Source organism: Carcharhinus amblyrhynchos, chromosome 1 (assembly GCF_965287045.1).
Source record: "Carcharhinus amblyrhynchos chromosome 1, sCarAmb.v2.hapA, whole genome shotgun sequence".
In the NCBI taxonomy this organism is placed as follows: Eukaryota; Metazoa; Chordata; class Chondrichthyes; order Carcharhiniformes; family Carcharhinidae; genus Carcharhinus; species Carcharhinus amblyrhynchos.
The window spans coordinates 145572594-145599647 of NC_137324.1; the positions used below are offsets into that span (position 1 = coordinate 145572594).

Genomic DNA, 27054 nt, shown 5'->3' on the forward strand with positions numbered 1-27054 from the left:
CTGGGTAAAGAACCTACCCCTGACATCCGTCCTATAACTACCCTCCCTTAATTTAAAGCCATGCCCCCTCGTGCTAGCTTTCTCCATCCGAGGAAAAAGGCTATCACTATCCACCCTATCTAAACCTTTAATCATCTCATATGTTTCAATAAGATCCCCTCTTAGCCGCCTTCTTTCATAAGAACATAAGAAATAGGAGCAAGAGTAGGCCATCTAGCCCTTCGAGCCTGCCCCGCCATTCAATAAGATCATGGCTGATCTGTCGTGGCTCAGTTCCACTTTCCCGCCCTCTCCCCATAACCCTTAATCCCCTCTCTTATCAAGAACCCATCAACCCGCTTCTTAAAAATATTTAGCGAGGCAGCCTCCACCACTTCAACGGGCAGAGAATTCCAGAGATTCACCACCCTTTGAGTGAAGAAGTTCCTCCTCAACTCCGTTCTAAACCGCCTCCCCTTTATCTTGAGGCTGTGCCCCCTAGTCCTACTGTCTTTTTTGAGCAGGAAGAGTCTCTCCACCTCTATCCTATCCATCCCATTCATCATCTTATACGTCTCAATGAGATCTCCCCTCATTCTTCTAAACTCTAACGAGTACAAGCCTAGTTTATTCAGCCTCTCCTCATAGCTCAATCCCCTCAACTCCGGTATCAGCCTAGTAAACCTCCTCTGCACTCCCTCCAAGGCCAAAATATCCTTGCGCAGGTGCGGCGCCCAAAACTGCACACAGTACTCCAGCTGCGGCCTCACCAATGCCCTATACAGCTGCAGCAAGACCTCCCTACTTTTATATTCAATCCCCCTCGCTATGAAGGCCAGCATCCCATTTGCCTTCCTGACCACCTGCTGCACCTGCAAGCTGGGTTTTTGTGACTCATGCACAAGGACCCCGAGGTCCCTCTGCACCGTCGCCTGCTCCAGTTTTTCGCCACGTAAGTAATAATCCTTCCTGCCATTATTCCTACCAAAGTGGACCACCTCACACTTGCCAACATTAAATTCCATTTGCCATTTCCTGGCCCATTCGCCCAGCCTATCTAGATCCTTCTGCAGACTCTCCACACCCTCCGCACAATTTGCCTTTCCCCCAATCTTGGTGTCATCAGCAAATTTCGACACCCTGCACTCGGTTCCCTCCTCCAGATCATCTATATAAATGGTAAATAGCTGAGGCCCCAGCACCGACCCCTGGGGCACTCCACTAGTCACCATCCGCCAATCCGAATAGCACCCGTTGACCCCCACTCTCTGCCTCCTATTTGACAACCAATCCTCTATCCACGCTAACACCCTAACCCAAATCCCTCAGTCTCTCCTCATAGGACCTTCCCTCCATACCAGGCAACATCCTGTACCCGCTCCAAAGCCTCCACATCCTTCCTGTAATGTGGGCACCAGAACTGCACACAGTACTCCAAGTGCGGCCGCACCAGAGTTGTGTACAGTTGCAACATGACGCTGCGACTCCTAAATTCAATCCCCCTACCAATAAACGCCAAGACACCGTATGCCTTCTTAACAACCTTATCTACTTGATTCCCAACTTTCAGGGATCTATGTACACATACACCTAGATCCCTCTGTTCATCCGCACTATTCAAAGTCCTCCCGTTAGCCCTATACTCGACACATCTGTTATTCCTGTAATACGTCTCAATAAGATCCCCCCTCATCCTTCTAAACTCTAACGAGTACAGACCCAGTCTATTCAGCCTCTCCTCATAGCTCAACCCCCTCAATTCCAGTATCAGCCTAGTGAACCTCCTCTGCACTCCCTCCAAGGCCAAAATATCCTTGCGCAAGTGCGGCGACCAAAACTGCACACAGTACTCCAGCTGCGGCCTCACCAGTGCCCTGTACAGTTGCAGCAAGACCTCCCTACTTTTATATTCAATCCCCCCTGGCTATGAAGGCCAGCATCCCATTAGCCTTCCTGACCACCTGCTGCACCTGTAGGCTGGGTTTTTGCGACTCATGTACAAGGACCTCCAGGTCCCTCTGCACCGTTGCATGCTACAGCTTTTCGCCCTGTAAGTAGTAGTCCTTCCTACTATTATTCCTACCAAAGTGGATAACCTCACACTTGCCAACATTGTATTCCAGCTGCCAGGTCCTCGCCCACTCGCTCAGCCTATCTAGATCCCTCTGCAGACTTTCTATACCCTCCGCACAATTTGCTGTTCCACTTATCTTTGTGTCATCAGCAAATTTCAACACCTTACACTCGGTTCCCTCCTCCTGATCATCTATATAAATGGTAAATAGCTGAGGCCCCAGCACCGATCCCTGGGGCACTCCACTAGTCACCAACCGCCAATCCGAATAGCACCCATTGACACCCACTCTCTGCCTCCTATTTGACAGCCAATCCCCTATCCACGCTAACACCTTACCCCCAACTCCATGCCCCCTAACCTTCTGTAACAACCTTTTGTGCGGCACCTTATCAAACGCCTTCTGAAAATCGAGAAACACCACATCCACCGGTTCGCCTCCATCCACTGCACTAGACACATCCTCATAGAATTCCAATAAATTCGTCAGACACAACTTCCCCTTAACGAATCCGTGCTGCGTCTGCTCTGTCAAACAATTCTTGTCAAGATGCCTTGCTATTTCCTCTTTGATTACGGATTCAAGCATTTTTCCCAGAACAGACGTTAAACTAACCGGCCTATAATTCCCTGCCTTTTGCCTGCTACCCTTTTTAAACAGTGGCGTAACATTAGCCGTTTTCCAATCTTCTGGCACTTCCCCGGAATCCAGCAAGGTTTGGAAAATAATCACTAAGGCATCCACTATCAGACATCAGATAAGCATAAGATGTAGGTAAGGACAAGCTGAGTGGAGTAAGAAGAGGTGGTGTTTAACAGTAGTAGTGCATCAGAGAGTAAGAATGTAGTGCAGAGCAGAAAATAGTGACAAATAATTGAAACAGAAGTCTTTTTTTAATGAGAAGAGTGTAATAAGATAAATGAACTAGTGGTATAAATAGAAATAAATGGTTGAATGTAATCACAATTATGGAGACATGATTACAAGATGGCCAAGGTTAGGAAGTAGATATTCCAGAATATGCAACATTTTGACTAGACAGGCTGAATGGAAAAGAAGGTGGGTGGCGTAATGGCACAATGATGAGGACTGCCTCATAGCACCAGGGACCTGGGTTTGATTCTACTTTGGGTGAATGTCTGTGTGTGGTTTGCATGTTCTCCCTGTGTATGCATGGGTTTCCTCTGTGTTTTGGTATCCTTTGGTTTCCTCCACAGTCCAAAAATGTGTAAATTAGGTGGATTAGCCATGGTAAACGTGTGGGGTAATGGGAATAGGGCTGATGTCATCTGGGCCAGGATAAGATTTTATTTCAGAGAGTCAGTGCAGAAAAAAATGGTGGAGTAGTTTAAAGGCCCTTAACAATGGTTATCTTTTCAGTTAGAACATTAAATAAGATATTGTTGGAGCTTGTAATAAACGCTATGTAGCAGTTGTGGGGACTTTAATCTCCACATTGACTGGACCAATCAAATTGGCAAAAGAAAATGAGTATGTAGCATGCATTTAGTGACAGTTTTCTGCAGCAGTAAATTGTGAAAATAGCTAGGGATCAAGCTTTTTCGATCTAGTATTGTGGAATGAGGTAGGATTAATTAATAATGTCACAGTAAAATAACCATTTAAAAATAATAATACAACTAAATTCCCCAGTTTCATAATTTGAAAACTACATAACCCAATAGCAATCACTTGAAGCCAATTACATAGGCTTGAAGAGGGAACTGGTTAAGATAGATTGGGTAAATAGGTTAAAAGGTTTGGTGGTGAATAAACAACAGGAAACATTTAAACAATTCAAAATGTTCAACCAAGATACGTTGAAAAACAAAAACGCAGCAAGAAAAATCCATCTCTACCTTAATAAGAAGTTTAATGGGAGTATTAAATTAATAGAAGTGGTTTATGATGGTGCGATGTTCTAAGCTGGCAATGGGCCAGCAAAGATTTAATAGAAAGGAAATAATAGAATATGAAAGTAACCTAGCCAACTGTATTTTTAAAAATTAACCGTTTTACAATTAACAAAGAAAGAAAGAAGGAAAGAGTAGCTGAAATAAATTTTGGTCCCTTAGATGCAGAGACAGGAGAAATTATCATGGGGATGTGACAGTGACATGGAACAAATATTTTATTTCTGTCTTCAAACTTGAAGACACATAGAACATAGAACATAGAACATTACAGCGCAGAACAGGCCCTTCGGCCCACGATGTTGCGCCGACCAGTTACAAAAACAATGACCCACTAGCCTATACCAATCCCTTTTCGTCCATAAACCTATCCAGAGATCTCTTAAACGCCCTCAAACTAGACGCATTTACAACTGCAGCAGGCAGGGCATTCCAATCCCTCACCACCCGCTGGGTGTTTCATATGTTTCATACCAGAATCAAAGTGTAATCTACGGTTTAAGAAAATGATTAAGGTAATTAATATCAGCAAAGAAAACATACTGGTGAAACTTTGGCTAAAATACAATGCATGCCCTGGACCTGCATCCTTTTGCTCTAAAAAGATAGCATAGTGGTAGTAGCCTAGGTTAGAATGCGGCCTTGGGTGACTGTGTGGAATTTGCATGTTCTGACTGTGTCTGCGTGAGTTTCTTCAGGGTGTTCCAGTTTCCATCCAGTGTCCAAATGTACGCAGTTTAGGTGGAATGGCCGTGGTAAATGTTGTGGGGGTGGGGCCTGGGTAAGATGTTCTTTCGGAAAGCTGGTGCAGACTCAGTGGGCCGAAGGACCCCTTCTGTATTCTGCCTTCTAAAAGAGATCGCTGCAGAGATAGTGGATGTGTTAGCTATGATCTTCCAAAATTCCTTAGATTCTAGAATGGTCAAGCAGATAGAAAGTTTGCGCATGTAACATCACTATTCAAGAAGGGAGGGCTAATTAACAGTCATTGGGAAAGTGTTGGAATCTATAATTAAGGCACTTCGAAAAACATATTATGATTAGAACAAGTCAACAATATCTGTTGAAAGGTAAATCCTGTTTGACAAATTTATTGGGTTTTTTTTTGAGGATATAACTAAAGGTAAACCAGTAGATGAATTATGATTGGATTTCCAAAAAGCGTTTGATGAGATGCCATTACTAAAGGTTAATTCACGAGATAAGAGCACATGGAGTTTGGGGATAAGCATGAACAGAGAATGAGTTAAAGCATAGAGTAGGAATGGAAAGGGCATTTTCAAGTTGGCACGCTGTGTCTAGTGAAGACTAACAAGTTTCACTGTTGGGTCTTAGCCATTTACATTCTATAGTAATTTTGATGAAGGGACAGAGTTTGTGTCAGGTTTGCTGATGATACAAAACATGGTGGGAACGCAGATTCGGAGGATTCAAAAGTGATTGCAAAGCAACTTTAGTATTTTAAGTATGTGGGCAAAAAGATGGCAGATGGAGTACAACATAAGGAAGTAAGAATAAAAAAGCAGAATATTTTTTAAAAGGCATAAAGCATGTCTGGAAAGACTTGGGTGAGTTGCAAGTTTGAGAAATTTTGAAATCAAATTATATATTGGCCTTTGTTGCAAGGGGATTGGTGCATAAAGAATATAGATCATTTTCTACACCTGTACAGGGCTTTGGTGAAACTACATCAAGAATTTTGAGTAAGGTAGATATACTTGTATTGGAGCCCATACAACAAAAGTTCACTGGACTTGTCTCTGGGATGAGATGGTTGCCCTATATTGAGAGGCTGAGTAAATTGGGTCTATTTAATGGAATTTAAAAGAATGACAGATACTCTCATTGAAATATACAAGATTTTGAAGGGGCTTAATAGTGTAGACGGTGAGAGATTTGTTCCTGCTGGTTGTGCAATCTATAACAAAGATAACCCAGAAGAGGAATTTCTTCACTTAAGAGCTGTGAATCTTTGGCATTCTCTCCCCAGAGTTATAGATGGAATATTTTTTAAGACTGTGATAGATAGATTTTTGATATCTCAGCAGATCCAGCAACGCTCAGGAAAACATAAACAGGAGCAGTCCATAACGTCTGTTGAGCCTTTCGATATGATGATGACTGATCTTGAGCTTCAACATTTTGTTTCCATATCACCTATCCTTTGGGTAGATAGATTTTTGATACCTCAAGGGATAGTGGATATGGAAACAAAATGTGGAAGCCCAAGGTCAGTCATTATATTGAAAAGCTCAACAGGACTTACGGACTACTCCTGTTTATGTATTTCTGAATATTGCTGGCTCCGGGATTGGAAGGTGAGATTGACCAAATGATGTGGAAACACTTAGGTAAGAGTTATCATTGTGTCATGAGGTTTAAATTAATGACGAAGAAGAGCAAGGACCAATCTAAAGTCTAACTCCTAAACTGAAGGAGGGCAAAATGGAAGCAGGGACTGGTGGGCAAAATAGTAATAGAACAATAGATGATGTTTAAGGCAATGTTTCAGATGCAGTGTAGGTATATTCCAGCAAGGGTGATAAGGGAACAAAAATTAGGGTACCTTCGTTGATGAGGGAGATAGAGAATGATGAAACAAAAAGTGGTGTACAATGCATACTTGGTGAATTCTTCAAGCAAGAGCCAGGCCAAATATAATAAGTTATGACTGGAAGTGAAAAGGAAAATGCTGGCAAAGAGAAAATGAGAACAGAATGGCAGTCAACGTAAAGGGGAACCCAAATATTTTTTGTCAGCTTTCAAGCAGTAAGCAAGTAGTAAGACACAGAAGTGTTCTGTTACCGATAGTGAAGCTAATAGAAACCTTGGCACAAAACAAAACCAGAATCCTTAAGAGTATTCTGTATTGGTTTTCACTAAAGATTAGGATACTAATAAAATATTGGAAAGTAGAGATGGTGGAGATAATGGATCAAGTAAAATAAATGCACAGAATGTTTTGGAAAGGCTGGCTGAGTGGATAAATCATCTGGACTGGTTGGCTCTCATCCAAGGTTGCTAAATGAGTGGGATTGGAGATAATGGAATGACTTTCCATAAATTCCTAATTTGCCTCGAGAATTGGGAAATGTGGTAGGTAAGGCTTTAGAAACAATAATCAGGAAATTGGAGTAATTTTCTTTAATTAAGGAGGGTCAGCACAAATGTATAAAAGGCATTCTAATTAATTTTTTTGTATGGAGTAGCTGAGATTTTTGATGAAGAGATTGCAATGAATGTTATGAGTATGGATTTTAAGGAAGCATTTAACAAAGTATCACAGAAAAAGTTATTTAACAAAATTGAAGCTCATGAAATGGTTGAGTCACTGTCACCTTGGATAAAAACAAAATGGCTTGAGGACAGAAATAAATGATTTGTCATAAATGGTGGTTTGCAGAATGGTAGACAGTGATGTTCCCCAAAGTTCAGTGCTGGCACTGCATTTTTATATTTGTAAATAACTTGGAGATTGGAATACAGTATAAAATTTCAAAATTGATTGATGATGCCAAACTTGAAAGTGTGGCAAAAAGTGAGAATGATGCATATTGCCTGCCACAGGACACACACAGGCTAGCAAAATGGCCAAAGAAGTGGCACATGAAATTTAGTACAGAATTGTGAGATGATGGCCAGAATTTTACTGCCATGTCTGCCCCGAAATCGGGGTGGTCGCAGAACGGAATTCTCCGTTGGTCTCAGGTGGGATGTTATGAGTCTCACCCAAGCAAAGTCGTAAGATACTGGCTGATGGCTACAAAAGCAAAGAAATTATGCTAAACTTTTATAAAGCTCTAGCGAGGCCACAACGAGAGTATCGCTTCCAGTTCTGGTCATTACACTTCTAGGAAATCACATGAATCTTCCTTGAGTAGATGCAGAGTAGATTTACCAGAATATTTCTGGAATGGGGGATTTCAGCTGTAAGCTTAAATTGGAGAAGCTGATATTGTCCTAAGAGCAAATGAGATTAGTGAATTGATAGAGGTGTTCAAGTTGTTGACAAGTTTGGATATGGCAGACAAAGGAAACTCCTCCCATTTGGTGGTGGTATAAAACCAGGGGATACAAATTTAAGATTTTAGGCCACGGATGCAGGGGATGAGAGGAACTATTTTTATGCACTGAAAGGTATTGACCTGGAACACTCACATCGTGAGAGAACAGCCTGATTTAATGATTTCTAAAGGCAATTGGATGGGCATTTGAAGCAAATAAACTTGCAGGGCTACAGTGATAAAGCCAGCACGGACTCCATCTGTGCTGTAATGACTCTTAATAGTTTTTTCATTTGCCTTGAACATTGCTGATTGCCCTTGCCAATTTTTCAAGGAAACAGGATCAATTGATAAAACTTGTTATGGTATAAACTGATAGTGTATTTGTTCTTTATTTCAATGTTTACAATTTGATTCTCATTTAGAGAATTTAATTTTAACCATTTCAAGTGAGAACAAAAAGTAACGATGTCTTAATGCTATATCTATATCTGCAATAGACTTGCAGTTGTGTTAGGATATTTAAACTTGCAACACCGATTTGACTCTTTAGCTAAATTTTTTTTAAATTTTAAATGTATATAAAATTTAATGTGGAATTTTGTTGCATGCCACATTGGTATGACATAGTATTATTTTACTAGAAATGAAGAAGTTGAATAATTTCAATCTCTCAGTTTTATGTTTCTTTATCCTTTCCCCTTGCACAGCTTCCTGCAGATTTCACCAAATTACATCTCACAGATAACCTCCATCCACAGGTCACTCACGTTTCCTCCAGCCATTCAGGATGTAGCATCACCAGTGACTCTGGTAGCAGCAGCTTATCTGACCTTTATCAGGTAAATTTTTTTTAATGAAAATGCATTGTATGAATGATTCAGAAAGGCACACTTAATAAATATTATCATTACTTTTTGACCTTAAAGAAACATCATCAATGTGATCACGTGTCTGTGTAGAGGAAAAGTTACTTTTAGTTCTGGGTAGAGCTAGAAGAAATGATGAAACTGACTTGATGTCTAAAGTGGTGGATTGGTTCCCTGTCAAACTAGCTGTCTTGTCTTGGATTGATGTTGAGTTTCTTGTATTTTGTTGGAGCTGCACTCATCCAGATGAGTGAGGAATACTCCTAATTTGTGCCTTGTAAATAGTGAATAAGATTTTGAGAGTCGGGAGTGAGATACTTGCTGCAGGATTCCCATTTTCTGTCCTACTCTTGTAGTCACAATCTAGTCATTTCTAGACAGTGGTAATTCCCCAAGATGTTGATGGTAGGAGTTTAAGCAATATAATGCCATTGAATATCAAGAAGAGATGGTTAAGTGTTCTCTCATTGGAGATAGTCATTACCTGGCACTTGTGTGGTGTGACTATTGCTTGCCAATTATGAGCCTAAACCTGAATATTGTCCAGATCTTGCTGTGTGCAGGCACGGCTTCATTATCAGAGAAGTTTTAAATTGAATTGAATTTTTTTGCAATCACCTGTGAAAGTCTTTGTTGCTGACCTTAAGATGGAAACAAAGTAATTGAAGCAATTGAAGATGGTTGGCCCCAGCAGAAATTTCATGGGACCTCTAACACGTCTTTGGAGGCAGAGGTCTCTTCATCAAAATCCCCTTAATTACAAACTCTAACAGCAGTACACAGAATGCGAATAGTTAGCAGTCTATCTCTAGGGATGTCAAAGGAACTGACGCTCCTGGTTAAGTACAAGGCAAAGACTCCTGTCTTGGCCCATCAATTGGATCCTTAATCAGAGAGTTCATACTCCAATAGGCCAATCTCAGTGGCCTGCTTGAAGTCATTTCATGGCCATCATTTTAAGGGGCCTTCAATAGCCACAATCTTCCTTTGTGACTCTAGCCAATGGAGGTTTCCCCCCATAATTCCCATTGACTTAGGGCTCATTATTTCCAAATGGTTACTTGTGCTCGCCTCTCCTATTGAATTCAGCTCTTTGATCCAAGTTTGGACCGAGACTAAAATGAGGCTTTGAATCATGCTCCTGGCAAAACCCAAACTGTTCCGTGGTGAGCAGGTTATCATTGAGTCAATACAGCTTGTCAATGTCTCTTTCTATCATTTTTCCAATGGCTGAGAGTAGTCAAATGGTGTGGAAATTGACCAGATCAGATGTTTCTTTTTTGAGCAGTAAGTGCCTGGGCAATATTCCACATTGTTGGCCAGCCGTCAATGTTGTGGCCATTCTGGCACCGTATGGCAAGGCCACATCTAGTTCTGGAGCTTAAGAAGCTGTTTCCACTGTTCCTCTTTTTGATATCATGTGAATTAATCGAATTGGCTGAAGATTCTATGATGGTGGGGTCCGGAGGAGAATCATCTACTAGGCACTTCCGGCTAATTGCAAACTCTTCTTATCTTTTGCATTGACATTTTACTGCATTGACATTTTACAACATTGACATTTTACAACATTGACATTTTACAACATTGTAATATTTTGATTAGTGTCTCGGACTTGAAATATGCATTATTGTGGACAATTGGAACTGACAATATTTTAATGGCTGAAATACACTATCATAATAAATAACTCAAGGTTGTATTCATTTGAGGACTAGGGTTTGTATTTGCATTGACATCAGTCCATGATCTAATATTTGTAATAAAATGTATTTCCCTTTCTTGACACTTACGAAATAACCATATGCATCAAAACATGTTTTCACTTTTTTTGGTCTGTATCAACCCAAGTTGATGGGAAATAACTTAAGCTACTTCAGGGACCGTTAAGGTGTGCCCATATTGTATCCGAGTGATGGTGCAGAAATACAGGATCACTATTAGCATTTTTTTTCTGTTGTCTTCCAGTGTCTGAAATTAACATTCGGATCAGATACACTGTTAGGCACAATACAGTCTTTGCTGCAATGCAGTAACAGTGTGGCTTAGGCCCAATTTCAGGAGAGCTACACCAGCATGAAACAACAATGTTCTTTTTAGGTACCAGCAGTGATCCAGAATATGCTCGCCTCACAGTATGACAGCTTCCTTCTGTTTATTCTGCAGTAGTATGGATTTCACTATGAGCTACTATTATGGCAGCTTGTTTTAGTTGTACAAAATGCATAGTGAGGTGGTCCTTGTTGAATCTCCATTCTTTATTCTGTATTGTGAAAAATTGTAACAACCTCATCCAACTGCAACTTAATTGCATAAACTTAGGCTGTACCTATACTATATTTGTTAAAGATGAGTTACTGGTACTACTGTTCATTTATGTGGATGAATTATACTTAGTTTCTAGCCCATTCTCTTTTTCTCATCAGTTACAGCCCCATTCTTAAACTTTAATAATTATTGTCTATCGTTTACTATATCATCCCTAGTTTATATTCAGTATTTATTGTCTGAGGTGAAAAATGTAACATTCAAAAGGATGGGGGCGGTGGGTGATATTGACACAACTTCCCCTTTTTTGAACTTGTTAATGCTAAATAGTTACTGCCGTTGATTGTTGAAAGAGTTCATTTTTAAATTCACGTTTGACTTTTTTGTCCTGAGTTTTCATACTATTGTCTCTTCAAATTGTGTAATTAAAAAAAAGGATGAATTTTTAAAAAAGTTTTGTTTGATTTGGATCCTAAAGGTGTAAACTTTAAGCTGCCATACGAAAATCCATTTGATTTGTATGTAATCATACTGCAGCAGGTGACGGTGCAGAGGGACCTCAGGGTCCTTGTGCACGAGTCGCAAAAACCCAGCCTGTGGGTGCAGCAGGTGGTCAGGAAGGCTAATGGGATGCTGGCCTTCATAGCGAGGGGGATTGAATATAAAAGTAGGGAGGTCTTGCTGCAGCTATATAGGGCATTGGTGAGGCCGCAGCTGGAGTACTGTGTGCACTTTTGGTCGCTGCACTTACGCAAGGATATTTTGGCCTTGGAGGGAGTGCGGAGGAGGTTTACTAGGCTGATACCAGAGTTGAGGGGTTTGAGCTATGAGGAGAGGCTGAATAAACTAGGCTTGTACTCGTTGGAGTTTAGAAGAATGAGGGGAGATCTCATTGAGACATATAAGATGATGAATGGGATGGATAGGATAGAGGTGGAGAGACTCTTCCCGCTCAGAAAGGACAGTAGGACTAGGGGGCACAGCCTCAAGATAAAGGGGGGGGGGTGGTTTAGAACAGAGTTGAGGAGGAACTTCTTCACTCAAAGGGTGGTGAATCTCTGGAATTCTCTGCCCGTTGAAGTGGTGGAGGCTGCCTCGCTAAATATTTTTAAGACGCGGGTTGATGGGTTTTTGATAAGCAAGGGGATTAAGGGTTATGGGGAGAGGGCGGGAATGTGGAACTGAGCCACGACAGATCAGCCATGATCTTATTGAATGGCAGGGCAGACTCGAAGGGCTAGATGGCCTACTCCTGCTCCTATTTCTTATGTTCTTATATAATATTCTTAATGTATTTTAGTACACTGTAATCTCTCCGGTATGGAATGTTTGGGATCAAATCATTGCTGCGTTTTGGAATTCTCTGGATTATAGAATTATGCTAGAATACGTAACCACAAATGTGTGAACAACAGGGGTATAAATACTTACCTGAAAAACAAAACAGTGATGAAACATTATAAAGCATTAATTGTTTTACTTCAAATACTGCACTTTATCTTCCATGCATCACGAACCGTGCTGATGTTACCTGTAAAGTTGTTCCGACTTGAAACACCAGTTCATGGTGGTTGATAGTTCTTTGGGATATTGTGAGGTGTTACATAAAAGCCTTGTAAGGACCTGGTCATATAAACAATTATTAAAGAATATTTATTAACGTAAAAGAAAAATACCTAACAAAAAGGGCTACAATATTCCAAGACATTGGTCTTGGAATGGCTGATGTCATGAATAACTAACGTCCACGCAGTTTATGTTGAAATTATCCCTTGTTCCAAAATATATCCAGGATCCCTGAACTCACTAAGACTTCCCTTTCCCAAACAACATCCAAATTAAATATGTTAGTCAAATCCTGTTTATAGTTGCTACACAATACAGGGCTGATGATCAAGCCTGGGAAGTGCCTTTTGCTAGTCCAGCGAAGATACTTGAATTGCCTTTACAAAGCTTTCCTGCAGTGTCTTGACTCTAAGACTTAAATGCAAAAATATAGCATCTCTGAACAGCAAAAGGTGTTACAAGAGCCCTTGACTGTGAAATGGGTCCTACTGGATGTGAGTTGTGGACTGGCTGTGTGAGATGTGGAGTTGTGAGATGTTGACTGCCTGCCTGTCTGCTTCTGAGGGAAGTGACAGTTACACTGTTTCCTTTTATTGTTTCAGACTCGAGAGCCAGCTGTCAAATTCTTTCCTTTTGTAGTGCTTAGCATTTCTATAGCCCTGAATCATCAGTCATTTAAGTAAACTGTTTCTGCTTGTGGAATTTAACATTTCTATAGCAGACACCTAAATAATGTAAATATCCTTTTCTTGAGCAATTCAAATCTGATTATTGTTAAATGCTCTCAAATGCCCTGATCAATTTTAGAAACTTGCCTACCCCTGGAAATGCTGTTACTGTTGCTAAGCAGATTTCTATCTTTCACACTGAATTCCTGTTAACTTTGCTGCTAGGCAAATCCTTGACATATCTCATATAAATTTGTTGAAAGACTCTAACATTTGATTGGCATAGCGTTAGTGCCGCTGCCTCTCAGCATCAGGGATCCAGGTTCAATTCTAGCCTTGTGTAATTGTATAGAGTTTGCATGTTCTCCCTGTGTCTGCATGAGTTCCCTCTGGGTGCTCTGCTTTACTCCCACAGTGTGAAGATGCCGGTGTTGAACCGGGGTAAGCATAGTAAATAATCTCACAACATCAGGTTAAAATCCAACAGGTTTATTTAGTAGCACAAGCTTTCGGAGTGTCACTCCTTCTTCAGGTGAGTGAGGAGTTGTATTTACAAATGGCATATATAGACACAAACTCAATTTACAAGATAATGGTTGGAATTGCGACTCTTTTCAGGTAATCAAGTCTTAAAGTACAGACAATATGAGTGGATGGAGGGTTAAGCACAGGTCAAAGAAATGTGTATTGTCTCCAGTCAGGACGGTTAGTGAGATTTTGCAAGCCCAGGCAAGTCATGTGGGTTACAGATAGTGAGACCCAAAACTAAGATCCCCGTTGAGGCTGTCCTCGTGTGCGGAAGTTGGTCATGGCTAACCTCACGATGCTCCACTTCACCTTCCGCCCTAAATGCATTAAAGAAGCTATACCCTACGCTCAACCCTCCGTATACATATGATCCGCTCAGATGAGGAGGATAGCAACAGACACCTACCGATGCTAAAAGACACTCTCGTAAGAACAGGATATGGCTGGGAGAGAGTTGGGTGAAAGGAAAATTATCAGGAAGAAGGAGGTTCTGAGGGACACTGGTGGGTTGGACTGTGTCTGTTTCAGTGCAAGGAGTGTGACAGGAAAAACGGATGAGCTTAGGGCCTTGATGTTTATGAGGAAGTTAGATGTGGTGGCTGTAACAGAGACGTGGTTACGTGAAGGGCAGGACTGGCAGCTGAATGTTCCTGGGTATAAGTGTTTTAGGTGTGACAGAGGAGGGTTGAAGAGAGGTGGAGGGGTGGCACTGTTAGTAAAGGAGAACATCACAGTAGTGCAGAGGGAGGACAATATGGAGGAGTTAGGGATTGAGTCGCTGTGGGTGGAGTTGAGAAATAAAAAGGGAGAGATTACAATGCTAGGGGTATACTATAGGCCACCCAACAGCCCGAGGTCAGTGGAGGAAGGCACTTATAGGGGCATTTTGAATAGGTGCAGGCAGAATAAGGTGGTTGTAGTGGGTGACTTTAATCTTCCTGGAGTGGATTGGAAGGGGCCTAGAGCTGGGGGTACGGAGGGTGAGGAGTTTGTAAAGTGTGTTTTGGAAGGGTCCCTAGAGCAGTATGTAACTAGCCCGACTAGGGAAGGGGCTATACTGGATTTAGTGTTGGGTAATGAGCCGGGGCAGGTGGTTGAGGTTGAGGTAGGCGAACATGTGGCTAACAGTGACCACAAGTCCGTCTACTTTAGGATAAAAATGGAAAGGGATGAGTGCCGTCCAAAGGGGAGGGTGCTGAACTGGGGGAAGGCGAGCTATAGCCGGATTAGGAGGGAGCTGAAGGACACTGATTGGGAGGGACTGTTAGCTGGCAAGTCCACGGTTGGCAAGTGGGAAGCTTTTAAGGACAAACTGAAAATGTTGTAGGAGAGGCATGTTCCAGTTAAGCGGAGGGATGGGAAAGGTAGGATTAGAGAGCCGTGGATTACAAGAGGTATTGAAGACTTGGTGAGGAAGAAGAGGAATGCGTATGTTAGGTCGAAACAACTGGGTACGGAGAGTGCGCTGGAGGAATATAGAGAGAATAGGAGGGAGCTAAAAAGGGGAGTTAGAAGGGCGAAGAGAGGGCATGAAATGGCTTTGGCTGATAGGATCAAGGAAAATCCAAAGGCATTTTATTCATATATTAGGAGCAAGAGAGTAGTTAGAGGGAAAATTGGTCCTCTTAGGGACAAAAGTGGGGAGTTATGTATTGAGTCGGAGGGAATGGGGGAGCTCTTGAATGAATGCTTTGCGTCGGTATTCACGAAGGAGATGGGTTCGGTGTCGTGCGGTGTCTTGGAGGGAGCTGTGGATCAGTGGCAGGAAATATCTATTACAAGGGAGGAAGTGCTAGGGCTTTTAGGTAGCGTAAAGACGGATAAAGCTCCGGGGCCTGATGGTATTTATCCCAGGCTACTTAGGGAGGTGAAAGATGAAATTGCTGGGCCTCTGGCGCAAATTTTTGTCTCTTCTTTGGACACAGGTGAGGTCCCAGAAGACTGGAGGGTAGCAAATGTGGTACTGCTTTTTAAAAAAGGTAGTAGAGATAACCCTGGAAATTATAGACCAGTGAGTTTGACATCGGTGGTAGGGAAATTAATGGAAAAAATACTTAGGGGTAGGATGTATGAGCATTTGGAGCGTTGCGACATGATTAGGGATACGCAACATGGCTTTGTTAGAGGGAGGTCTTGCCTTACGAATCTGGTAGAATTCTTTGAGGAGGTGACAAAAACGGTTGACGATGGGAGAGCCGTTGATATCGTCTATATGGATTTCAGTAAGGCGTTTGACAAAGTCCCTCATGGTAGGCTGGTAGAAAAGGTTAAGGCACATGGGATACAAGGACAGGTAGCTAGGTGGATTGAGAACTGGCTGGGCAATAGGAGACAGAGGGTAGTTGTTGAGGGGACTTTTTCGGGCTGGAGGCCAGTGACCAGTGGTGTGCCGCAGGGCTCAGTGCTGGGACCTCTCCTCTTTGTAGTACACATAAACGATTTGGAAGAGAGCGTAAGTGGTGTGATCAGCAAGTTTGCGGATCACACCAAGATGACAGGGTTGGCGGATGCTGAAGTGGAATGTCAGGTGATACAACAGGATATAGATAGGTTGGTACATTGGGCAGATAGGTGGCAGATGGAATTTAATCCTGACAAATGCAAGGTGATGCATTTTGGAAGGAATAATGCAGAGAGGAACTATGTGATAAAAGGTAGACCGATTAGGAGTATAGAAATACAGAGGGACCTGGGAGTGCAGGTTCACAAGTCTATGAAGGTTGTAATACAAGTGGAGAATGTTGTGAGGAAAGCTTACGGAATGCTAGCCTTTATAGGAAGGGGTATAGAGTATAGGAGCTGCTGTCTAATGCTTCAGTTGTACAGAACGTTGGTTAGACCGCATTTGGAGTACTGTGTCCAGTTCTGGTCACCTTACTACCGGAAGGACGTGGAGACTCTGGAGAGAGTGCAGAGGAGGTTTACCAGGATGTTGCCTGGCATGGAGGGACTGAGTTACGAGGAAAGGTTGGAGAAACTGGGACTTTTCTCCTTGGAAAGACGGAGATTGAGGGGAGACATGCTAGAGGTATATAAGATACTGAAGGGAATAGATAGAGTTAATAGTGAGAGACTGCTCCCTAGACTGGGTACAATTACGAGAGGTCATGATCTAAGGGTGAGGGGGGAGAAGTATAATTTGGATGTGAGAGGAAGGTTCTTCACGCAGAGGGTCGTGGGGGTATGGAATGCGCTACCGAGTAGGGTGGTGGAGGCAGGAACGTTGGATTCGTTTAAGGTTTACTTGGATAGACACATGAGCGAAACGGGGATGGAGGGTTATAGTAGGGGGTATTAAATAGGGTCAGAGCCTCGGGAGACACCGGAAATGCAGACTTGTTGGTGGAAGTCCACCTTGTTGTCAAACGAGGGGCATGCACACGGTGGGTCGTGCGTGGGCTGCTCTTGGAGGTTCCGGGAGTGGCCTCGTACTTCGTGTCGGTGTGTGTGCTTGATCCTGGACTGGTAGACGGGCGCCGCAACAGCTCAGTGACTAGCACTGCTAGCTGTGCAGATACGTGGATTTGGGCCTGTGTCTGTGGGAGTTTGCGCATTCTCCCTGTGGTTGCGTGGGTTTCCTCCGGGCGCTCCAGTTTCCTCCCACACCCCAAAGATGTGCTCTTAGGCTGATTGGTTTACCAAATTGACACTATTCTCCCCTGAATCTGGCTAAGTTAGGGGTTCCACTCGTAGACATGCAGGGTAGAATAGGTGTAGGAGGATGCAGCGGCGCGGGCTTGTTGGGCCGAATGGCCTGTTTCCCGTGCTGAGTTGTTCTTTGTTCTTTGTAACTCATTGATTGACAGTTTCGATGTGGCACAGCAAAAAACCGCACTAACCTCCTCAGAAGACAAACACGGGACACGGCGGACAGAGTAGCCTTCATCGTCCAGTATTGCCCCGGGGCGGAGAAGCTACGATATGTTCTCTGGAGCCTTCAACATGTCATCGATGAAGACGAACATCTCACCAAGGCCATCCTCACACCCCACTTTTTGCCATCAAACTACTGCGTAACCTCAAACAGACCATTGTCCGCAGCAAACTATCCAGCCTTCACGGGAACAGTGACCACAACACCACACAACCCTGCCACAGCAACCTCTGCAAGACGTGCCAGATCATCAACATGATGCCATTATCTCACGTGAGAACACCATCCACTAGGTACACAGTACATATTGTCTACCTGAAACGCTGCAGTAAAGGATGTCCTGAGGCATGGCACATTGGGGAGACCATGCAGACGCTATGACAATGAGTGAATGAACACCACTCGACAATCACTAGGCAGGAATGTTCTCTTCCTGTCGGGAGCACTTCCACTGTCATGGGCATTCAGCATCTGATCTTCGGGTAAGTGTTCTTCAAGGTGGCCTTCACGACACATGACAACGCAGAATCGCTGAGCAGAAAGTGATAGCCAAGTTCCGCACACATGAGGACAGCCTCAACTGGAATCCTGGGTTCATGCCACACTATCTGTAACCCCTATGACTTGCCTGGGCTTTCAAAATCTCACTAACTGCCCTGGCTGGAGATAATGCACATCTCTTTAACCTGTGTTTAACCCTCTCTCCACTCACATTGTCGGTACTTTTAAGACTTGATTGCCTATAAAGACTCACATTCCAACCAATTTCTTGTAACTTGAGTTCATGTCTATATATGCCCTGTTTGTGAACACAACTCCTTGCGCACCTGAAGAAAGAGCGACAGTCCGAAAGTACCAAATAAACGTGTTGGAATTTATTCTGGCGTTGTGAGACTTCTTACCATGCTTATTCCCACAATCCAAAGATGCGCAGGTTAAGTGGATTGGCCATGGTAAAATGCGTGAGGAAGGGGCTGGGCCTGGATAGGATGCTCTTTCAGAGAGTTGGTGCAGACTCAATGGATCAAATGGTTTCCTAAATTTAGGGATTCTATGGGTCCAACAGTTATTGTCTTATTAGCATCTCAATTTTCAACCAGTCTAAATTATAGATACTGCTTAAGATTACACTTCTTTAAAAAATTGATGTATTAATTACTGCAGTTTTGATGGCTAGGACAGCATTTATTTCTTGTTGCCCTTGAGGAAGTGGTGATGAGCAGCGTTCTTGAACCATTGCAGTCTGGATGGTGAAGGTACATGACATGGAGATGCCGGTGTTGGAGTCTCCACTCACCTGACAAAGGGTTAGAGGCCCGAAAGCTAGTGGCTTTTGCTACCAAGTAAACCTGCTGGACTTTAACCTGGTGTTGTAAGACTTCTTACTGGTGAAGGTACACTCGGAGTGCTGTTAGCGAGGAAGTTACCCAATATCTTGAAAGCTTCTTTCAAATCGACACTTAACCATCTAAATTTCAAGGAATACAAATGTAATTTTTGTAATCTGTCTTTGTAATTTAACATTTGAGAATCCAAGTATCATTCTGATAAACCTACACTGCTCTCCTTCAAATGCTAATATATCCTTTCTAAAGTATGGTGCCCAGAACTGCTGTCGGTACTCCAGATGTCATCTTAGCATGTATGGCTGCAATATTACTTCCAGTTCTCTAGATTTAAAGGCTAGTGTTCCATCAGCCTTTTTAATTTTGTTTTTAATTATACCTGTTCATTACATTTTTATTGATCTATGTACCCTAATCCCCAAGTCTCTTTGGACTTTCATTGTTTCTTACTTTTCATCATTTAGGGAGTAACCGAAGTGTATAACCCCACACTTGGTCTGTATTGGAATACATTTGCCACAGTTTTGTCCATTTCATTACTCTATCGTTATCTTTTTGCAATTTCATGTTTCCATCTACACTGCATAAAATGTTATCAGTTGTAGATGAGGCTTTCTATCCCATTATTTAAGTTGCTAATAAATAGTGACTAGTTGAGGTTCCAGCATGAATGAGTCTGTGATGTTGAATGTGATCATGACTGTCAGGTTGTTCTTTGGTGAGTCTGTGGGATCACTCTCCACATTTTGGCTCATTCCTCATATGTTACTGCAGAGGTCTTTTCCATGTTAGCTAAACTGTTGGTGCATTTGTTGTGTCTAAGTCTGATGCTTGTGTGATCCATCAAGTTTTATTCTTATTGTAACATTTTGCTGTGGTTTATTAGAACTAATTAGCCAATTAAGCCAGCAGTTAAATGTCAGTCACATTGCTGTGGTTTTCCAGGTGAGGATGGTAGGTTTTCTTTGTTGAGTTTGAGTTTTTAGGAGAATCCGTTAGCTTCATGTTCATTATATTGGCAACTGTTTATTCCTGAACTGAGAAATTCATAAAATGCCATGATGGCATTTAAACTTGCACCTCTAGGTTATCATTTCAGGCTTCCAGTTTGCTAGTCCAGTCACATAATTCCTATGTGACCATGCCTTACACCAATAAAATTGATGAATAATGGAAATCAAGCAAAATAGAGGCAACTGATTTATAAAATATGATATATTTGCAGATTATGATACAGTATTAAATATTTGGGGAGAACGTCCCTTTGGAGATTAAATTATTGCAAGATTGCTGCACTTTTTGATTAATTGCATTTCAAGGAAGCATAAACTCAGTATATCACTGGAAGAATGAAGATGAAGTTAGAATGATTGGAACCTGAAATGTTTTACTGAGAAATAACTTGAAGCAGAAACGGTAATATCACTCCTTGGAAATCGAGTGAGTAATTGATTGGAAGAACATAAAATGTGCATAAAAAGCTTTAAACTCTGCTGTTTATTAGTATCTTGCATTTCTGAGAGTCAACAGATTGTTATTTTCAAATTGCACTCCAGCAACTTGAGCACAGTCCAACCTGACATTCCAGTCTATTACTGAGTGAGTGCTGGATTGTCAAAGGTACTGATTTCAGATGTGAATTTAACCAAAGGCCTGTTGCCCTTCAGGACCAAAAGGTTCTGTAGCACTATTTCAATGAAGAACCGTTCTCCCCAATGTCCTGGTCAACATTTATCTTGTTCAAACAAATTATATGATCATCATCAGTTGCTATTTGTAAATGTTTGTAGTTTGCAAGATGGCCACCAAATTTCCTACATTTGCAACTGCAAAAACAATTCATTTTGTGAAGCACTATATAAAGGCCTTTTTTCTGTGAGGCAAGGATAAGGACCTGTTGGATCAAGCCTGTCAGGGGAGAGATTGGTGGAGTTCCCTGGGAGATTAGCATTACCCAGAAGATAGAGGAGGTTATAGTTATACAAAAGTTCAGAGATTTTAATCCTTCTAACTTCTTCTGGGTAGCTATTTGTGTACTACAGGTGGAACCATCCAAAGTTTGCACAGAGGAAATTTACATTTCTGGGCAGTTTCCATGCAAACATTTCCCTAGTGCGACTTTGGGATGCCCTCCAAATCCGACATGAGGGAGCTCAGAAGTTGCAGATCGTGTTTGACAAACCCATTAGACGTTACTACTAAGGTAAAGGGCTGTCATTTATATAGTATAGTATACTTGGATTTCCCAAAGGTTTTTGAGAGAGTGCTGCACTAAAGGTTAATGCACAAGGTAACCAGCCCTGGAGTTGCAAGGTAACTCCAAGATGGACTTCAACTCAGATAAATGTGTAGTGGTCCATTTTGGCAGGTCAAATGGGACGAAGGGGTATAATATCAAGGGTAAGACTTTTAGCAGTGTAGAGGATCAGAAGGACCTTGGGGTCCAGATCCATAGGACTCTTAAATCGGCCTTGCAGGTAGAGGATGTTGTTAAGAAGGCGAATGGTGTACTGGCCTTCATCAATCGAGGGATTGAGTTTAGGAGTCCGAAGGTGATACTGCAGCTTTATGAGTCAGACCCCACTTGGAGTACTGTGCTCAGTTCTGGTCACCTCATTACAGGAAGGATGTGGAAGCTATTGAAAGGGTGCAGAGGAGATTTACAAGGAAGTTGCCTGGATGGGGTGGCATGCCTTATGAGGATAGTTTGAGGGAGCTCAGTTTTTTCTCCTTGGAGAGACGAAGGATGAGAGGTGACCTGATAGAGGTGTGTAAGATGTTGAGAGGTATTGATCGACTGGATTGTCAGAGGCTTTTTGCCAGGGCTGAAATGGTTGCTACAAGAGGACGCAGGTTTAAGGTGCTGGGGAGTAGGTACAGAGGAGATGTCAGGGGTAAGTTTTTCACTCGGAGGGTGGTGGGTGAGTGGAATCGGCTGTCGTTGGTGGTGGTGGAGACAAATTCGATAAGGTCTTTTAAGAGACTTCTGGATGTGTACATGGGACTTAATAGGATTGAGGGTTATAGGTAAGCCTAGCAGGTAGCGATATGATTGGCGCGACTTGTGGGCCGAAGGGCCTGTTTGTGCTGTAGTTTTTCTATTTTCTATGTAACATATTAGCATACATAGAGGATTGGTTAACAGACAGGAAGCAGAGATAACTGAACCATTTTCTAGTTGGCAGACTGTGATTAGTGGAGTGTAGCAAGGACCATTGTTAAACCCTCAGCTATTTACAACTGATTTTAATTCATAGATGAATGACCACAAGTGATGTATCTAGATTTGCTGGCAATACACAGTTGGCTGGGAAAGTAAGCTATGAGGAGGATACAAATGCAGCAAAGAGATATTGGCAGTTAAGTCAGTGGTGAACTGTAAGGTTGATCACTGGTCATGAGAATAGAAAATCAGAATATTTTTTAAAAGATCTAATGTTGATGTTCACAAAGATTTGGGTGTATTCATACAAAATGCAGGAGTTGCATGCAGCTACAACAAGCAACTCAGAAGGCAAAAGGCATGATTAATCTTTTGCTACAGGATTAGAGTACAAGGATAATGAAACTTTGCTGCAGTTGTTTAAGACTTTGGTGAAATAACACCAGTATAAAGTGTAGTTTTGGTCACCATATGGAATTAAGCATATACTTGCATTGAATGAAGTATAGTGAAAGTTCATGAGATTGGTTGCTAGGATGGGACAGTTGCTTAAGATTTAAGTTTATTTGTAAGTGTCACAAGTAGGCTTACATTAATACTGCAGTGAAGTTATTGTGAAAATCCCCTAGTTGCCACACTCTGGCACTTATTCGGGTACACTGAGGGAGAATTTAGCATGGCCAATGGTTGTCAAATTTGAGCAGTTGAATAAATTGGACCCATATTCATTGAAGTTAGAAAAATGATAGGGTATGTTCAGCCAGATCACCTGTCAAGCCTCTTCAGTAACTTGTAACACTACAAAATTGTTTCCCCTGACTGGGAAAGCTAGAACATCAGGCACAAGTCAGGGTAAAGAAGAAAGGTCAATCATTTAGAACTGAGATGAGGAGTGATTTTCTCACTTGGAATATTTGAATATTTGAACTCTCTACCCCAGGGGGTTGTGGATGTTCCATTATTGAATATATTTAAAGCAGGGATATATAGATTTTTGATTACACTGAAAATCAAGGAAAGGTTGGCAATGTTGAATTAAGACAGAAGATCAGTCGTGATCATAATGAATTGTGGAGCAGGTTTAAGGTTCTGCATAGTGTATATCTGCTTATTTTTTAGCCCATCCACAATCTTGACTACCATTTTCACTAAGATTTCAACAGCATCTTCTTCCTTAGTAAAGAAAGAAGCCTTTATGTTTAGGTCTTTTTTTTTGTCTTCACCCCTTTTTCTGCCATTTTATATTATTTATATTCCTATAGAAGACTTTTAGAATTCCTTTCATGCTAGCTACCAGTCTTATGCTCTGCCACACCCCTGAACCGTTTCACCTACGCCATTCAATAAGATCATGGTTGATCTTTGTGTGGACTCAGGTCCACTTACCCGCCCACTCACCATAACCCTTAATTCCTTTACTGTTCAAAAATCTATTTATCCTTGCCTTATGAGCATTCAACTGATTCACTGGGCAGGGAATTCCATGGATTCACAACCCTTTGTGTGAAGAACTTCCTCCTCAACTCAGTCCTGAATCTGCTTCCCCTTATTTTGAGGCTCTGCCCCCTACTTCTAGTTTCACCCACCAGTGGAAACAACTTCCCTGCTTCTGTCTTGTCTTATGTTTCTATAAGATCTCTGCTCATTCTTCTGAATTCCAATAAGTATAGCCCCAGTCTGTCCTCATAAGTCAACTTTCTCAACTCCGGAATCAACTTAGTGAATCTCCTCTGCACCCCCTCCAGTGCCAGTATATCCTTCCTAATACCCCCAACCTGGCTGACTCTTATCCTCCTCCCCCAATCCTACACACTTGTCACACACCTTTTAACCTGCTGGATTTTTGAACTCTCATAGTTTATGGCAGCTACTGCCACAAAGAAAGGGCATAACTTCCTTACCTATGACCCTACAGCCTTTTGACATTAGGCTTAGTGACATGCTACACTATCTAGATTTCGCCCTTCTTGAGTTGGAAGGTTGGGTGAGACAGGTTTATCTGAATTTGAAGGTAAGAACTTTTGGGCAAATTGGCAGTCTGAATCAAATGCCATTCCATTAAAAATTGCAGCCCATTGAGTGCTGTGACTTTAAAGAATAGAAAAGGACAGGTGAATGGGTTTTCTTGTAAGTTGAAATTTAAAAAATGATAAATATTTGCTTCTGCAGCACTCAAAATATAAACGCAACAGACACTTAGCCCTTAAGCAAGCACTTGCACATGCGCGCACACGCATGTTTTTTTGGGATGTAACATGTACTTAGATTAATAAAAGGTTAAACCGGAAGCATGTCACTTTTTTATAGTCTTTAAGATGGTGGTTGTAATCCTGAAGGATTCTCTTCTGATATTTTGAAGATAAAGAAAGTTGGAAGTTTCTGACTTCTCGGTCATAATTGCGGTCAAGCCTCTAGTGCAGAAATGTAATCTTGCAGGTGCTTAACCAGAAAGAAAAAAAACAAATTAGCCCCTCTTCACTGCCTGAGATGACTTTTGTATTGAGGCAGAGTTCTTTCTTTTTGCTGGAGGAGGTGACTTCCTTTGACATGCTGGTTCCAAATTGCCTTACTGGGCTGTCTTTGTTATCAGCTCCCTCTGAAGCTCTCTTCAGGCAATTAATGACAATGTTGATGTATTCCATTATGCAGACAATGGGTTAAAGATGATGTAATTGACACAATAGGGAAACTAACGTCCTAGCAACACTCCAGCTATGATCATCCTCACTGAATGACTTTATTTGAATTTCTGTGTTCCCAGTAGATCTGGTAGCCATTTTCACTATAAATCTTTTGCACTGAAATTGTGAAGGGTTGTCAGTTAGCACCTAAGAAATGAAAACTATTTGTATTTTAAGTGACTTCCCAAAGGCATGTGGTCATGTCTGTCTTTATCTTGTCCAGAAACCAGATAATTTAAGTCATCTAATTTTCCAGAATCCATTATGTGTGGATTCAGTATCAATATTTCACGTTGCTTTATTCCAAAAGTTAAACGCCATTCGACCATCCTGCCTGCCACAGAATTGGAGCAGGCAAGCGGCAGACAACGGAAATGTCCGTTAACCTCGTGGGAATTTCCAGTCTCACTCAAGCGACGCCATAAAATCCTGCCCATGGTGTCCATTTAAGACTTATATTTTAACAAAATATTAAAATTATTAAGGACTAAAATATTTTTGTATGCAACTTGTTTTTAACCCACAAGTCAAAATATTCCCCTTTTTCTTTTAGTAAAGCTAGGGACACATTTCACAAATGTAAGACTTTCAAGACATTCAATTCTATAAGAACCAGTCTGAGGTTAGTTCACAAGAGTTTATTACATTTCCTTTCTCAGTCTAGGAATTCAGAACTGTCTCTCACAGTGAGTATTTTTTTTCCTCCAAGATTCTTCCTGTAGCATAAACTGGGTGAATCTTCCAGCCTTGTTTAACTGCTCATAAGTTTGTCTTTTCAGTTCAAGCATGAGCTCCCATTTGCATCCATGTGTGCTGAACCACAGCATCTTGCTGCTTATAGCAGCTGTTCCTTTTTTGGACCTTGGCAGACTAAGCTTGATTGTGAGTTTCTCGGATACCTTTCCGTTCTCAAAGCCATTTCCATGGCAGTATGAATTGCATGGGCCTTCAATCAGGTGGAAATTTTGAATAACTGTTCTTGAGACCCCAACTTTTTTCTATCTTGGACAATTTAAAGCAAACAATCAATTGATTTTAATCCTTGTTTGGAAAAATCTTCCCACCATTCTGTGATATGCACCAAATATTTGGAATCTGTGGCACCTAGAGTAAATCTGATGCATGTGCATAAATTTTGATTTCGTTTTTTACTGTTTATAATTTTATGACCAACAGTAGTGCTATAAAAAAAAATCATTTTCCAGCATTGTTAACATATTAAACAGTATACTTAATTAACTTCATTATTTAGAGACTTAAAATTATAGTATATCACAAACCCTTTGTGAGAACTCATTTTTTATCAATAAAATCTCTTGAATAGTCACCAATCAATGCCAACTGTAGTAAGTCTGAAATATGTGGAATATTTGTGTCTGTTGTACTGGAATTATAATTGTGAACAGTGAGAAGCCTCTCAACACCAGGTTAAAGTCCAGCAGGTTTATCTGGAATCAAGAGCTTCCAGAGTGCTGCTCCTTCATCAGGTGAGTCAGTAGACGATGTTGGCCGAGTTGCAAGAGTATGGATTGTGTACCTGATGGCTGGTGGTCTCACGTGTGATGGTGGTATCCATGTCGATGATTCAGCATGCTTTGTATAAGTTGCCTAGCAGGGTTGTGTGGTGTCGCGGTCGCTGCTGTCCTGAAGGCTGGTTGGTTTGGTGTGAACAATGGCCTGTTTGAGGTTGTCTCGTTGTTTGAAGGCAAGTAATGGGCATGTGGGGCGACCTTGGCAAGGTGTTCATCTTCATTGATGACATGTTGAAGGCTCTGAAGATGATGATGTTGTTTCTCCACTCCGGGGAAGCACTGGACTACGAAGGGCATTCTGTTGACCACGTTCCATTTTGTCTTCTGAGAAGGTCTGTGTGGTTTCTCGCTGTGTCAGTTGATGAGTTTAGCACCACATCCTGTCCTTATAAGGGCATTTTTCAACATCTGTAGATGTGTATTGCTTTCCTCCTCATCTGAGCAGATGCGATGTATATGGAGGGCTTATCCTTAGGAGGTAGCTTCTTTAACATGTTTAGGTTGGAAGCTGGAGAAGTGGAACATCGTGACGTTATCTGTTGGATTGGAAGTAGAGTGAAGTGCTGAAGTGACCGTCCTTGATGGAGA

At 41.8% G+C, this 27054-nt stretch overlaps 1 protein-coding gene across 7 annotated transcripts in view; it reads left to right on the plus strand.

Moving 5' to 3' along the window:
- The window catches only part of rapgef2b (Rap guanine nucleotide exchange factor 2b), a 438644-nt gene that overhangs the window by 277268 nt on the left and 134322 nt on the right, over positions 1-27054 (plus strand). For all 7 annotated transcript variants that reach the window (XM_080193478.1, XM_080193477.1, XM_080193480.1 and 4 more), the window contains one exon: positions 8682-8813. In XM_080193478.1, the coding sequence (XP_080049604.1) occupies positions 8682-8813 (132 nt within the window). The remainder of the gene's footprint in view (positions 1-8681; positions 8814-27054) is intronic.